We start from the raw sequence: 17,500 nt of genomic DNA, 5'->3' as shown, positions 1-17,500 counted from the left end.
CAACGTCGCAATAGTGAAATATAAATGGTCTCATTTCAGCACAGGGTTATTGAAACAACATTAACTGAGTGAGGTCGCCCAGATTGGTAGAAACATTATCTGCGTCACGTACAAACACCTATATTAATACACCATCTATCTTGCTTAAATCTGTAAAATTTGACCTAAGTGAAGGATCTAACTGCTGGAGGTGGAACGGTAAGTAGGTAGGTATTATATTGCCCTGCCTATAGCAAGACACGGGCTCTTGCGTTAGCAGCTCGTAAGGGGGAGAGGTGGAAACAAATCGGCCAATTCCGCCATCTGTCAAGTGGGACCAAGAGACGACAGGATCACATGAGTCACACATCCTGACTAGCTTGTGTTCGTTGTCAAATACAACGAGCTACCTATGAAAATATTTATACCTTCTTGCATCATCATCATCTCCTCCTACGCCTATTGACGCAAAGGGCCTCAGTTAGGTATCGCCAGTCGTCTTTAGCTTTGAAGTCAATAACTGTATTCATCATCTCCTACTCCTTTTTGCAAAAACAACTTAAAAATTCAGCTATCTATGAAAATATAGGTTCTTGCAAAAACTTCTTAAATATTCCCAAAGTATTACGGGATATCAAAACTGTCTCCATTACAACAAAAATGCCTTCTGAAGGGAAAAACGGGCTATTGGAGCCATAATTATTCCGTTCCTTTCCGGCGAAAATAACAAACCCAGGTGATTAATTTCAAACGGTGGACAGTATTAAGACGAAAGCTGTTCGTAGGATATCATACTTTAAGGAAATTAAAATACAATCAAACAGAAAAGGGTACTTTCCTGTTTTTGCCCCACCGCAATAGTATTTTCTTATTATCGCACCACCACTCCAAAAAGTAATAAAACAAATGCATTAAACAACATAGGTTAGGTTAGGTTAAAAAGGTGAAAAAAAAATATAATGTTAATATCAGGAAATTCGTGGTGGTGCAATAACAAGAAAATAGTATTGGGGTTATACCGGAAATTAGTGTATAGGTTAGGTTAGGTTAGGTTAAAAAGCTAAAAAAAAAATAATGTTAATATCAGGAAATTCGTGGTGGTGCAGTAACAAGAAAATAGTATTGGGGTTATACCGGAAATTAGTGTATAGGTTAGGTTAGGTTAGGTTAGGTTAAAAATGTGAAAAAAATATAATGTTAATATCAGGAAATTCGTGGTGATGCAATAACAAGAAAATAGTATTGGGGTCATACCGGAAATTAGTGTATAGGTTAGGTTAGGTTAGGTTAAAAAGGTGAAAAAAAAACAATGTTAATATCAGGAAATTCGTGGTGGTGCAGTAACAAGAAAATAGTATTGGGGTTATACCGGAAATTAGTGTATAGGTTAGGTTAGGTTAGGTTAGGTTAAAAATGTGAAAAAAATATAATGTTAATATCAGGAAATTCGTGGTGATGCAATAACAAGAAAATAGTATTGGGGTTATACCGGAAATTAGTGTATAGGTTAGGTTAGGTTAGGTTAGGTTAAAAATGTGAAAAAAATATAATGTTAATATCAGGAAATTCGTGGTGATGCAATAACAAGAAAATAGTATTGGGGTCATACCGGAAATTAGTGTATAGGTTAGGTTAGGTTAGGTTAAAAAGGTGAAAAAAATAATAATGTTAATATCAAGAAATTCGTGGTGGTGCAATAACAAGAAAATAGTATTGGGGTTATACCGGAAATTAGTGTATAGGTTAGGTTAGGTTAAAAAGGTGAAAAAAAAAATTATAATGTTAATATCAGGAAATTCATGGTGGTGCAATAACAAGAAAATAGCATTGGGGTCATACCGGAAATTAGAGGTGGGGCAATGACAGGAAAGTACCCAGAAAAGTGACAAAAATAAAAAATAATTTACAAACCTACCAAATAACTCCAAACGATCTAACTGGTTTTGAAGTTGAAACTATTATTCGCTTTCTCGTTTAAACTCTTTCAAGAAACTTCTTTATCCTCTAAAAAGCTATTAAAACTTTTTAGCCAAGAATATCCGGCCCAGACGAGGCTAATCAATTGCCTCCAAGCTAAACTTATTTTTAGGGCCGACCACAATAAGCTTCAAGCTCGTTCATTCTGATTTAACAAAAATTACTGTTCATATAACTTTTCTCAACACTTAAGAATCCATGCCACCAATAGATCTTAGTATTCTACTTATAAAAAGGGACAAATGATCAAATGCTGAAGTACTTTATATAAACTCTAAAACAAGTAAGTGAAAACTATACCTTAATATCAATACTTGGCCCCCCCCACCCCCACCCCCTCCCAACTCCCTTCACTTATTTTACGACCATTCTCGGATTGGAAGAATTGGAATAAAAGGATAAACAAGATAAGACAAAGGCTTTTATCCTCCCTCCTCCTATCTCAGATCCACCTCAATATTTTATAAAGTACACCCCTCCCTCCTACATCTAAGAAAGGAACACCAAAGCTAACCTACCCATAAATTTCCTGATTGACTTTGCGTCCCCTCTAACAACATTACCAGCGCTGACGTTTGGATGTCAAGTCGTTACAGGAAAACTTTTGGGTGGGACTTCACAAGAAGCACTTCACTGAGTAATAAACTTCAGCACGGAAAAGACGGAAGATTTGATAGTTGTTGTACTTGCATAAAGAATAGTATATCTTTAAGGGGATTTCCTAACAAGGACTAATTTAATGCCAATAACAACGTCGTAGTAGAGAAATATAACAGGTCTCATTTCAGCACAGGGTTATTGAAACAACATTAACTGCGTAAGGCCGCCCAGATTGGTAGACATTATCTGCGTCACCTACGAACACCTATATTAATACACCATCTATGCAACAATGACGACAAAGAAAGAATGGGACCATTGTTAAAAATATAGAAAAGAAGATAATCAATCATAATTAAGAAATAAAATGGAAACACCAGTTCAAGCGATGATCATAGAAAGAATGGGACCATTGTTAAAAATATAGAAAAGAAGATAATCATAATTAATTAAGAAATAAAATTGAAACACCAGTTCAAGCGATGATCATAGAAAGAGGGACCATTGTTAAAAATATAGAAAAGAAGAAAACTAATCATAATTAATTAAGAAATAAAATGGAAACAACAGTTCAAATGATGATCAAACAGTAAGCGAGCAATACGCATTGTGAAATGTTAAATGCTCTCAAATGAACATCATAAAACGACCGTGGACGTCCTGTAGAGAGTAGGGATCCCCTGCTGTACAGGACACCAGATAAGCAGCCCTTAAAGTAAAGTAAAGTGAGTATCCTGCACAAGCCTAAAGAAACTGCAACATTTAACCGAGTCAGGCATTAGCACCTGCAAACACCATAATAAACAATCAAATGCCGATATAGTACTACAATGCTAAAATATAGAAAACGAAATCATTATAATTAAGAAATAAATAAAATGGACGCACCAGTTCAAGTAAATGACTCTCCTACGCTGGTAAAAAATAACCGCAATTTTAATCGTAAATTCTCCGTAAAAATATACTGCTCTCAGCCGTATTTCAGTAAAATACAGGCGACCGTAATTCTACCATACTTTGTTATTATCTTTTATTGGTTAGTGACCGTAATATCACCATTTTACGTCAATATATCCGTTATTAAAACTGTAAAAGTCTGGCAACATTTACGCAAGGAGTTTTACCATTTTATATGACAAATTTTTAACAGCGTAGACCTGAAAAACGAACAGTGACTTGTAGTGGAAGCAACTACAAACGAACAAAAATTACGTCCATAGTAAACTATCTTAATAATATCTACTCTAAGTACTAAAAGTACATACCTTCCACGACCTGCTAAATGACTCTCCTAGCCCTGAGAACCAAACAATGATTTGGAGTGGAAGCCACTACAAACAAACAAACAAAAACACGTCCAAAAAGTAAAAGATTTCAATAATATCTACTCTAAGTACTAGAGGCACATACCTTCCACGACCTGCTAAATGATTCTCCTGGACCCGAGAACCAAAGCGAACAAAAAACACGCCCTAAAGTAAAAGATTTCAATATCTACTCTAAATACTTGAAGCACATAGCCTACCTTCCACGACCTGCTGGCCTTTCTTGTTTCTGTTCATTTTCAAATGCTCATATCGACACTTCTTGCGTTCGTCACTCCCAGCCATTCCTCACAGTTCAGACGAACGAGACAGTTGCCATTATTTCCAACTAATTAAACACTTCGTTGCATTCCAATTACAACTGTGATCTAAATATGTCCGAAGCTTACACATACATTTCAGCGTGCACCGTTTAACAAGCAATGCTAATGTTTCCGACAGGATTCGCGCGCAGTCACACCTACCAACGCAAAAAAGCCACAGGAAATGGACTGCCAAATGTGCCAAAGCGACGTATTTTCTTATCGCCTAGCTGATAACGAGCGTCCTTATCTCGGGTCACTGCAAACACCATGAAATAGGGGTGGCGGTGTAAAAACAAACTAAAAATTATAACACAATTTTACAGTTTTGATAGAATACTTTTTAACATATATATAAAAATTAGAAATTGCGAACGTCCCAAAGATGAACATCCGGTTTTCTACAAGTGAGAGTGATGAGCCTTTTTTACTTAAGAGAGACGGAGGAGATTGATTCCTTATCTGAAAACACTCTCCTTATCTTATCAGTGGCAGAATATAATCTCTTGGGCGTCTGTGGCACACAACAACATTTAACATTTCACTGGCGAAAGCTTCCTTTTCATTTAGTTTATAAATGTTGCAATGTGGGTATAAATTAACAATTGTATGCTAGCTAACTTTAGTACTCAAGGAGAACAGTTACAAATTAAATTACTATTCAAATTCAATATTGCTTTCGCAAGAACTAAAGGAAGTGTAAGGAGAAAGTGATTCAAGTAACACAAACCTACATATGTTTCATTTCTTTAGTAAAAATTTCTAGGGGTCAACTATGAAATACTGACCAAGTCATATATCAAAATCTCTTATTTCTTGAGAATATGAATTCTGTCTATTCTCCCAAGTGCAAAAGATATTACCAATTCATAAAAGAAATGATATATTTGGAAACCTTCAATATTATCACATTTTAATCAGTAAAATTGATCTAAGAAGGAACACATATCAACAATAATTGTTTTCTGGGTACATACTGTACGTCCAAATGAACCGTGCTAAGTCTGTCATCAAATTCTTGAAGTTGTGCACGTTTCCAGCATAAACATCTTTTAGAAAGATACACATACACCGAATAATCTGGCTTATTCTTTTCACATTCTCCTCTGCCCTTATACACCTGATAACACTGAGATTACCAAACAATTCTTCTCCGCTCAAGGAGTTAACTATTGTATTGTAGGCTAATTGTTCAGTGGCTCCTTTCCTCTTGGTAAGGGTAGAAGAGACTCTTTAGCTATGGTAAGCAGCTCTTCTAGGAGAAGGACACTCTAAAATCAAACCATTGGTCTCTAGTCTTGGGTAGTGCCATAGCTTCTGTATCATGGTCTTCCAGCGTCTTGGGGTAGAGCCCTCTCTTGCTTGAGGATACACTCGGATACATTCGGATACATTATTCTATCTTATTTCTCTTCTTCTTGTTTTTTCTTCAAGTTTTTATTGGTTATATATGAAAGATTTATTTTACTGTTGTTACTATTCTTAAAATATTTTGACTGGGCTTATAGCATCCTGCTATTCCAACTAGGGTTGTAGCTTAGCAAATAATAATAATAATAATAATAATAATAATAATAATAATAATAACCGGTACACCCAGTTTCATGCGCATTCTGCTAGTCGAACGCAATTTACAAATAATAAATACAAGGGGTAAATATAATACATATAATACCTACATATACTACACATACACATGTATAACTACATGCCTTTATTTAAATTATAAAAAACTAGTTCAATAATTAATTTCCAAACCTATGTAACTGTAACAAGAGGTATAATTAAATTACTATTGCATCAAGAGAATCAAATGAATAATGAAATAAAGCAAGAAAATTAAACTTGTCTTCTTATCCAAATATTTGGCCCATATCAAAAATTAAAAAGCAGCATTGACCAAGGTGGAATGCACACACATGACGTCATAGGTGACGTCATTGGTGACGTCATGGCTCCTAGGCGTGGGATGTGAGTTTTGTGACTCCATTAGCTGAATAAATAGTCGGGTTTTTATAGTTTATATATGAAAGATCTATTTTAATATTGTTACTTTTCTTGTAGTTTACTAATTTCCTTGTTTACTTTCCTCATTGGGCTATTTTTCTTTCTTGGGGCGCTGGGGCTTATAACATTCTGCTTTTTCAACTAGGGTTGTAGCTTAGCTAATAATAATAATAATAATAATAATTAATAATAATAACAATAATAATAATAATAATAATTATAAATGTCATCATCGACCATCGAAAATGTTTCAGTGCTGTAATTATCAGCAGTATTAAAAACTTTCAAAAGTCATTTCATTGACTTACTTTACTTTAAGGGCTTCTTATCTGGTCGTATACAGAAGAGGAACCCCACTCTCTACAGGACTTCCACGGTCGTTTTACTTATTCTGACGGCTGCTTTTTCCGGTCCCATACAGCAGGGGAACCCCACTCTCTACAGGACCTCCACTGTCATTATAGTAAGCTACTCTTACTAACGTTTAAGATACTGAACCAAAATGAACCAAAATATCTACAAGAATGCCTGAACAAACTAGAACTAGAAACAAATGTTAACATAAGACACATGAGTGACAAACATAGTCTTGAACCAAGAACAAATAGTAAATTTGGTGAAAGGGCTTTTAGCTACTGTGCACCTAGACATTATAATAAACTGCCAACTGAAATGAAGGACCTAAAGGGAGCAATTGAATTTAATTAGAAACTAAAGACATTACTTTCACAAGATCATATGATTTGGAAGATGCTACAATCAAAGAATTGTATAAGTTATAATGAAAATGTTTCGTTAGATGATTGATAAGGACCCGCCCGAGAAGTAGTTCACCCGACTTCAGTGGAGGGTTGGATTTAAACCCAAAGCAAGTAAACAAGTAAGTTCTGAGTATTTAACGTTTCATATCGCGTGTTGCTCATTTACTGTTATATCGTCACTCTCAAAGGACTCATGGAATAAGAAAGTCTTCAGTTTCCTCTTGAAAGACTTAATGTCTTCAATCATTTGGATGTCTCGTGGGAGCTTATTGTATAGTCTTGGGGCCGCATATTTAAAGGCTCTAGAACCTACAGTAGACAAATAGCTACGTGACTAATCTTATTCTTAAAAAACTTTCACAAGTTATTTTCACAATATCTGGTGGCTAATCTTATCCTTAAAAAACTTTCACAAATCATTTTCACATTATCTGGTGGTTAATCTTATTCTTAAAAAAAAACTTTCACAAATCATTTTCACAATATCTGGTGGTTAATCTAATTCTTAAAAACTTTCACAAATCATTTTCACATTATCTGGTGGTTAATCTTATTCTTAAAAAAAAAACTTTCACAAATAATTTTCACAATATCTGGTGGTTAATCTTATTCTTAAAAAAACTTTCATAAGTTATTTTCACAATAGCTGGTGGTTATTCTTATTCTTAAAAAAACTTTCATAAGTTATTTTCACAATATCTGGTGGTTAATCTAATTCTTAAAAAACTTTCACAAATAATATTCACAATAGCTGGTGGTTAATCTAATTCTTAAAAAACTTTCACAAATCATTTTCACATTATCTGGTGGTTAATCTTATTCTTAAAAAACTTTCACAAATAATTTTCACAATATCTGGTGGTTAATCTAATTCTTAAAAAAACTTTCACATTATCTGGTGGTTAATCTTATTCTTAAAAAACTTTCACAAATCATTTTCACAATATCTAGTGGTTAATCATATTCTTAAATAGTGAAAGTTTTTATGGAAGCAAAACATTAGTATTTTCAAAATCAGAAGACTATCGACTTGTTATTGTATATTTTCAAGAAAATAAGCATACTAGAAATGGTACCAGTTTACTTGAACTATATAGCAATCTTATTTAAAAAAAAAAAAAAAAAAAAAGTAATATTACTCAAGAGGTAATAATAAATCTTAATTCTTTATGACCTCTATCTACTTTCGTCTATCTGATTGGTTTTGTTCTCTACATCCTTATCCAATTACTTTTATCAGTAATTCATATACTTACTTACATGGTAATGACTGCAGCTCATCATCATTCACCTAATTCAGGTTTGCCATAATATTATCTAGTTTCATGAAGCTGAATAATGCAAAAATAGAACTTATAAAACATCATAAATATTCCATACACATTATTCATTAATTACAAACATTATTTACGTTACAAATAAATAATATGAAACTCCTTTGATTATCAAAGATAATCTAGTTTCATAAAGCTGAATAATGCAAAAATAAACTTATAAAACATCATAAATATATATACATCATTCATTAATTACAAGCATTATTTACTTTACAAATAAACAATATGAAACTCATTTGATTATCGAAGATAATTTCTGTCTTGTTAATTAAAAGAAATAAATCTAATTAAAACCATTATTAATCCGACGAGTTCCTGAAATGACAAATGAAGAGGACGGCTGTCTAATCGCAGTCACAGGTATTGGAAGGAAGATGAATCATGGCGTTCAAAGCCCCTGCTGAAGAGGTGATAACGGACTGATATCCACTATCTCTGATAACGAACTGATATCCATTATCTTATTTCCTCACTGGGCTTATACCATCCTGCTTTTCAAACTAGGGCTGCTTAGCAAGTAATAATAATAATAATAATAATAATAATAATAATAATAATAATAATAATAATGGACTGATATCCATTGTCTCTGATAACGGACTGATATCCATTACCACTGATAACGGACTGATATCCAATATCTCTGATAACGGACTAACATCCATTATCTCTGATAACGAACTAATATTCATCATTTCTGACAACGGAATAATATCCATTATCTCTGACAACGGACTACTATTCATTATCTCTGACAACAGACTGACATCCATTATCTATGAAAACGGACTGATATCCATTATCTCTGATAACGGACTGATATCCATTATCTCTGACAATGGACTAATATCCATTATCTCTGATACCGGACTGATATCCATTACCACTGATAACGGACTGATATCCAATATCTCTGATAACGGACTAACATCCATTATCTCTGATAGCGAACTAATATTCATTATTTCTGACAACGGAATAATATCCATTATCACTGACAACGGACTACTATTCATTATCTCTGACAACAGACTGACATCCATTATCTCTGAAAACGGACTGATATCCATTATCTCTGAAAACGGACTAATATCCATTATCTCTGATAACGGACTGATAGCCATTATCTCTGACAATGGACTAATATCCATTATCTCTGGTAACGGACTAATATCCATTATCTCTGATAACAGACTGATATCCATTATCTGACAACGGACTAACATCCATTATCTCTGGTAACGGACTAATATCCATCATCTCTGACAACGAACTCACATCCATTATCTCTGATAACGAACTGATGTCCATTATCTCTGACAACGGACTGATATCCATTATCTCTGACAACGGACTAATATCCATTATCTCTGATACCGGACTGATATATAACATCTTTGACAACGGACTAATATCCATTATCTCTGATATAACAGACTGATATCCGTAGATCACGGCATTGTTTCAAGTCATACTTGAATAGAAAAGCAGAATGCAGACCGGCACGCAATGCAAGAACTGTATGCATAAATTCATAGCTTTTCATGTAAAACAACAAACCATTTAAGCGTTCTTCCATTGACACTATGTCAGAGTTGTACAAATTATGATATAGTGGGCACGATCAGAGAAATCTGATTGATGGTCTGGATATTTTCTCCAAATTTGCAGGACTGGTCACGTTAAAGGTCCCATTTAAAGGATCCAAAGGCCGACCACGAATGGCAGAGGCAAGGGACACTGACACTGCCCTATCGAGCAGGGGAATGTCCTAGAGACTGACCATATATACATATGATCAGCGCCCAAACCCCTTCTCCACCCAAGCTAGGACCAAGGAGGGCCAGGAAATAGCTGCTGATAACACAGCAGATAGACCTATAGGCTCCCCCAAACCCTCCTTCCTTAGCTCATAAGGATAGTGAGGTTGCAGCGACCAAAGAAACTACCGAGTTTGAGCGGGACTCGAATCCCAGTCTGGCCTTCACCAGTCAGGAACGTTACCACATCGGGCACCACAACCCCATTTGACCAGATTGTCACATGTTCTGGCAACTCCAGCTCTAGCTCTGTCGAGGACACACCAATCACGTATGGGAAGCAGTGTCTCATACATAAATATAAGGCTATAAGCGTACTACTGTCTTTACGTATAAATAGTCTAAAATCTAATACTAAATTCTAGTAGACATTGGCAGTCGAATTCCTACTTCTAAACCCAAAGTATCAATTACCAAGAAATCTATAATAAAAAAACAATTTTGTTTTCGAAACATCGAACAATAGCTCGTTAAGCTTACCGTTTCCAGTCACTAACTAGCCCAATTAGATCCTCACCAACAACAAATAATAGAGAGAGAGAGAGAGAGAGAGAGAGAGAGAGAGAGAGAGAGAGAGAGAGAGAGAGAGAGAGAGAGAGAGAGAGAGAGAGTGAGTGTGTTGGTACTGAAAATCCACAATAAAACTAACTTTCGCTGAGGACAATGTGATACTGAAACCTAAAATATATCGTCAATCTCAACCATATTATATGAAGAAGTGACAAAACAACATATGCACTGTCCTTAGTATAGAAATTAGACCTATGTACAGCTGGACACATGAATTCTTAGCACACCCTTTCTGCGCGGGGAGTAACCAAACAAGATAAGTGTAGGGAGAGATGGCACCAATAGTCGGCGGGGCTACACACTGAAACTCTCCTCTCAGTAAGGGTGGGATAAGGTACACTTCCTCAGAGTGAGATGGAACACATTATAATCCCCTTAGGCCTAAATAACGTATTCACTTACCAATATGAATTTGAATGAAAATATATGATGCAGGTTTCTCTTGCTTGAGGGTACATTCGGACATACTATCCTCTCTCTCTCTCTCTCTCTCTCTCTCTCTCTCTCTCTCTCTCTCTCTCTCTCTCTCTCTCTTTTTTTTTTCTTTTCTTTAAGATTTGTAATTAGTAAATGAAAGATTTATTTTAGTGTTTTTACTGTTCTTGAAATAATTAATTTAATTGTTCATTACTTTTCTAGTAGTTTATCTATTTCTTTATTTCCTTTACTCACTGGGCTATTTTTCCCTGCTGGAGCCCTTGTGTTTATAGCATCCTACGTTTCCAGCTTAGGTTGTAGCTTAGGTAGTAGTAGTAGTACTAGTAATAAACCCTAAAAATAGTAAATTTTCAGATGAAATTGACGGATGCGTATACCGACCGTTTCATCCCGGGGCCCATAAATAGCGATTTCCGGCCAACGGCCGATGATAATTAATTCATAATTAAAAACAACCCGCCCAGACGAACGTGTATTAACGCTATGCAAATCAGACACCTAATTTGGAATCTGGTCCACACGTGAGGCTTAATCAAATCACCTGATGCTTTTCCAGAAGTAAATTAGATTTCCGCTTCATAAATATTCAGTATTTTCAGAAATTTCATTACCACCAATCTTTGATGACCCTTGATTCATAATAAATTATGTTGAATGATATAAAAGAAAGGCCACCTTGGTAAAAACCTTAACAGGTAACAACGTAATTCAACAATGTAGTTTAATGGTTATAGCCTATACTCAATTTTTTATAATAATTTTTTATACTCTCTCTCTCTCTCTCTCTCTCTCTCTCTCTCTCTCTTTATGAGGCGCATTTGCATTGACTCGCAGGGGTGCCCTTTTAGCTCGGAAACGTTTCCAACTAGCTGATTGGTTTAACAAAATAATCCTAACCAATCAGCTATAAGGAAACTTTTCCGAGCTTAAAGGGCACCCCTGCGAGTCGGTGCAAATGCGCCTCATTAAAATGAATTGAGTATAGGTATACAGTAACTCTAATAGTCAGTCCTTCTCCATCATGAGGCTCAGAACTACACAGCAAGGACTATTCTACAAGTTTTATTCCAGCTGTGACCAGATTGTAGAATGATCTTCCTAATAAGGTAGATGAATCGGTAGAATTTCAAAAGTTCAAACTTGCAGCGAATGTTTTTATGTTGAACAGGCTGACATAAATCTCTCTTTAAAGTTTATGTATGAAATAGATATTTCAATGTTGTTACTCTTCTTGAAATGTTTTATTTTGATTGTTTATTACTTCTCTTGTAATCTATTTAAGTTTGTGATAATAATAATAATAATAATAATAATAATAATAATAATAATAATAATAATAATAACCACCTTATTACACGGCGAAGGAAAAGGGGAAATAATCTGAACTAGCTTCCAAAGAAATACTTGACCTGTTGGCCGAAGTCATGAAATATGTACCCAGATCTTAGTTGATCTTGGCGGATCGCAGCAGAAGAGATAAAAGGCAGGAAGCCAGACCTTTTTTTTTCATTTTGAGTCACGAGTCCCCTTAAGGAGAAAAGTGGCATAAAGGAATATAAATATATATATATATATATATATATATATATATATATATATATATATATATATATATATATATATATATATATATATATATAGAAAGATAGGTTTATATATCTTTCCGGTTACGGTCAATGTTATCGCCAGACGTAAAACTATACGGGCCCGTCCCTCGAGTATGGGGAGATGAAGTAGTCGTACCCAGGTGAGAGGGGTTGTGGTTAGGAAAAAGGGTGAGGGTGGGGTTGGGAAGGGTTGAATCTCTGTGTGCGCGCACGTGCATGCATGTGCATATCAATCTAAATATTCAGTCGCTATTTTTGACGGGTAGTGGACACTATACTAATTTGCACAGACTAGCAGGGATGACCTTTTAGCTCGCAAAAGTTTCCTGATAGCTGATTGGTCGGAAGTATTCGGACAAAAATACTTCCAACCAGTCAGCTATTAGGAAACTTTCCCTAGCTACCGAGCTAAAAGGGCACCCAAGCGGGTCGGTGGAAATCTGCCTCACAAAAAAAAATATAGTAAGAGGCTATAGTAAGAGTATAAGATGTGAGCTAAATGTGTTGAACATTAATTTAAAAGGGCCTCAGTTATTCTATAAGTATAATATTCTACATTTCTAAGATACAAAAGCTAGTTATTATAGCTAAATAACTGTAAAGACACTGTACTAGAAACAGAAAAACTCACCCTTTTGCACTGAAATATCTAATTGAATTTTCAATCAACGAGTATCAATTAATTTTCTCCCATCCACCCCAAACTCTCATAAAATAAACAATACATCTGAACTAATATTCTTTGATGTCTTTTGTTTGTAATATCTGATCTATATGGTATATGATGTGGACAAAACATTAATAATGGGAAAGAATCGAAGAGAAGCAATATAATTACATTACAGTTATTTCTCTGGAATGACGTGGCTTCTGTTATAATTAATAAGAAGTCATATAATGTACTATTCATTTATACAATAGCTATATAACATTATACATTATACAAATTTGTCCCTTTTTTTAAATAAGATTTTTTTTTATATATATATGGAAAATTTTCATATTAGGAAAATAAATTTTATACTGTTCCCTCTGTGAAAAAATCTATTGCATTTGAAAAATAATTGTTAATTGTAATTGAAGATTAAAGGGTTGCGGTTGTTAAAATTAAATAGGATTTTTTTTTATAAATATTGAAAATTTTTACATTAGGAAAATAAATTTTATACGGTTCCCTCAGTGAAAAATCTATGGCATTTGAAAAATAATTTTTAATTGTAATTAAAAATTAAAGGGTTGCGTTTGTTAAAATTAAATAAGTTTTTTTTTTATAAATATTGAAATTTTTTACTCTAGGAAAATAAATTTTATACTCCCCTTTGTGAAAAAATCTATGGCATTTGAAAAATAATTGTTAATTGTAATTGAAAATCAAAGGGTTACGGTCGCTAAAATTTAGATACCTGGGATATAATATAAATCAGGAGGGAGGATGTGAGGTTGAAGTTGAAAACAGGATAAAAGCAGCATGGGGGAAGTGGGAGGGAGGTAGCAGGAAATAGCAATAGGAAAATGCCAATCAAGGTAAAAGTCAAGATCTATAGTTATAATTAATTATAATTATTACTTGCTAATCTATAACCCTAGTTGGAAAAGCAGGATGCTATAAGCCCAGGGGCTCCAATAGGGAAAATAGCCCAGTGAGGAAAAGAAACAAAGAAAAATAAAATATTTCAAGAACAGTAACATTAAAAATATAAACTATAAAAACTTTAACAAAGCAAGAGGAAAGAAATTAGATAGAATAGCGTGCCCGAGTGTACCCTCAAGCAAGAGGACTCTAACCCAAGCCAGTGGAAGACCATGGTACAGAGGCTATGGCGCTACCAATGACTATAGCACAGTATGAAGACCAGTGTCTATGTATGGATCAGAAAGTTGGACTTGAAGACGAAATGGGGAATGCCTGAGAGAACAGAGCTGAGATTCCTAAGGGGGATCATGGGAATATCACTATTTGAAAGACTAGTAAAGATTACTGAGATGATAAGAGCGTCACGACTGAGATGGTGTGGGCATGTGTTGAGAATGGATTGTGGGGAGGGAGTGAGGAGGATTTGGGAGGAACCTAATTTGGGAAGAAGATCAAGAGGGAGACAGATGGCAGGCGTAGTAAAGATTACTGAGATGATAAGAGTGTCACGACTGAGATGGTGTGGACATGTGTTAAGAATGGAATGTGGGGAGGGAGTGAAGAGGGCTTGGGAGGAACCTGTTAGGAGAAGATCAAGAGGGAGGCAGAGAATAAGATCGCGAGATAACGTGAAGGATGATATGGAGAGAAGAGGTTTGGTGGAAGAGGAGGTCTTTGATCGAAGGCATTGGAGAGCGCGCATCAGTTAACCGACCCCTTAATGTAGGGATAACGGTGAAGAAGAAGGTTGCTAAAATCTACCATATAATATAAATTGTGTAATGACTTTCATTAGCTGAAATAATTCTGGAGGAGTCTCGGAAATTTTTTAAGAGCTTAGGCATACCTAAACATACATTAGAATAAATCAAATCCCCCCTCATGACCCCTTTCCCAAAAGCCTACAGTGTGAATCGTGAGCCACATTCTACCAGTCAGAATTCACCCCTGGTAAATGTGACACATAATAACACAATCAATCAGTGCATTATCATCTCTACCTTACCCTGGGGGAACGTCACAAAGATAAGGGTTTTACTGAACTTCACGATGGATAAAGCATCGTTCAAAGTCAGAAAATGCTTACGCAATGACCCTCTAAAAGCAAATTGTTCTCTCGAAATAGGCTAATGTAATGACCCACCCAAAAAGCAAATTAGACCATCTAAGAATTAATTATGTAATAGCCAGAGACAGGATTAAATGTTGTCAGGCTTTACCGTTATAATAAACTGATATAGCCTATTGATGTAAAAGAGTGATATTACGGTCATCAACCTGTAAAATATAATAACAAAGTTTGGTAAAATCACGGTCGCCTGTATTTTACTGAAATATGGCTGAGAATAGTATATTTTTACGGAGATTTTCTGATTAAAATTACGGTTATTGTTAAGTGTAATAAACAATGATTTAAAATCAGATATGTATATCTCTCAGTTGGCCAAGTAGTATCAAGTCACGGACCAATTCCTTATGAACTGAACATTATTATTATTATTATTATTATTATTATTATTATTATTATTATTATCATTTGCTAAGCTACAACCCTAGTTGGAAAAGCAAGATGCTATAAGCCGAGGGGCCCCAACTGGGAAAATAGCCCAGTAAGGAAAGGAAACAAGGAAAAATAAAATATTTTAAGAACAATAGCAACATTGATATAAATACTTCCTATATAAAATATAAAAACTTTAATATTTGGAATAACTGCTGGAATTCTGTACCGTATCATAAAATGAAATTTTGAATAACAAGCACTTTGATATATAGACGTTATGCCCCAATGCTGATAATCAATACCCATGATGTGTGCTTGCTTATTCTACGAGTAAAAACTCTATATTTCGGAGTGATACGACAAGGCACTGACACTCTTATGAGTTTTGCCACTTCTTGCAAAGAATTATTAAAGAGATATTTACGTCATTTCAAACAGGAACTCACACCTATTGACATGAATGCTATATTACCATAATAAATTGCAAGGACACTAACGGCAATTCTTTGGATAATGACACGTAGCGTCAACAATGAAACCAGGGGGAAGGATATTTATTTTGCTTCCACTGTGAGATAATGCTTTTTAGATCTTTTCGACAGTAAAATAAAGTGAACGTGGGGGTGTTTTATTACTGGAGAGAGAGAGAGAGAGAGAGAGAGAGAGAGAGAGAGAGAGAGAGAGAGAGAGAGAGAGAGAGAGAGAGAGCTGAAAAAGGTTTGGATGTATTATAGCAGAGTAAGAGATTAGGACGAATGACGAATAAAGCATACACACATGCACAGAGAGAGAGAGAGAGAGAGAGAGAGAGAGAGAGAGAGAGAGAGAGAGAGAGAGAGAGAGAGAGCTGAAAAATGTTTGGATGTACATAGCAGAGTAAGAGATTAGGACGAATGACGAATAAAGCACGCAAACACATACAGAGAGAGAGAGAGAGAGAGAGAGAGAGAGAGAGAGAGAGAGAGAGAGAGAGAGAGAGAGAGAGAGAAGAGTCCATTCAATAAAGATTCGTGGCTACATTTTTCTCTCCTTGAATAAATATTTAATCAGTATTAGATGGGGGGAGAAAAATTCCATCTTCAAGTGAACGCAGTGACGTCACACTCGAGGTATCTCCGCCTTCTGATTCTGGGGTGAGAGCTGACGAGTTCCGGAGTGAGGAAATGAAAAAGATCATGTCAACATTTTTCAATCTATCTATCTATTAATAGAAATGTTTACATCTATGCATGTACCTGCCTCGTGACATATACTGTACATGTATTATTATTATTATTATTATTATTATTATTATTATTACTTGCTAAACTACAATCCTAGTCGGTAAAACAAGATGCTATAAGCCCAAAGCCTCCAACAGGGGAAGTAGATCAGCGAGGAAAGGAAATAAGGTAACAGATAGAAGGTAAGCAACACTGAGTCTGGTCAGTACTTAGATGGATGATCAACAAGGTAAGACAGACCGAAATAAGCACAGAAAGATAATGAACATCCATGGAGAAAAGCGTGGAGCTAGTAATCTCACCTCTTAATTACTTGCCGAAAGACAGCCTGGTGGTATCGTCCTTGCCTGGTGATTGCCAGACTGGGGTTCGAGTCCCGCTCAAACTCGTTAGTTCATTTGGTCGCTGCAACCTCAC

General features: G+C 35.2%; 1 protein-coding gene across 10 annotated transcripts in view; it reads right to left on the bottom strand.

Annotated features, from left to right (window-relative positions):
* ATP8B (ATPase phospholipid transporting 8B) overlaps positions 1 to 17,500 on the bottom strand; it is a 753,209-nt gene that overhangs the window by 133,544 nt on the left and 602,165 nt on the right. Inside the window, exon 1 of one of the 10 annotated variants that reach the window (XM_068392499.1) lies at positions 4,082 to 4,347. The exons of the other annotated variants lie outside the window; for them this stretch is intronic. Within the exon in view, the coding sequence (XP_068248600.1) occupies positions 4,082 to 4,166 (85 nt within the window). The 5' untranslated portion in view covers positions 4,167 to 4,347. Of the gene's footprint in view, positions 1 to 4,081; positions 4,348 to 17,500 lie in introns of those variants that run through there. 10 annotated transcript variants of the gene reach the window in all.

This window comes from Palaemon carinicauda, chromosome 18 (genome assembly GCF_036898095.1).
Source record: "Palaemon carinicauda isolate YSFRI2023 chromosome 18, ASM3689809v2, whole genome shotgun sequence".
In the NCBI taxonomy this organism is placed as follows: domain Eukaryota; kingdom Metazoa; phylum Arthropoda; class Malacostraca; order Decapoda; family Palaemonidae; genus Palaemon; species Palaemon carinicauda.
Note: the sequence above shows the minus strand (reverse complement) of the source record. Positions and strands in the feature narration are given on the sequence as shown.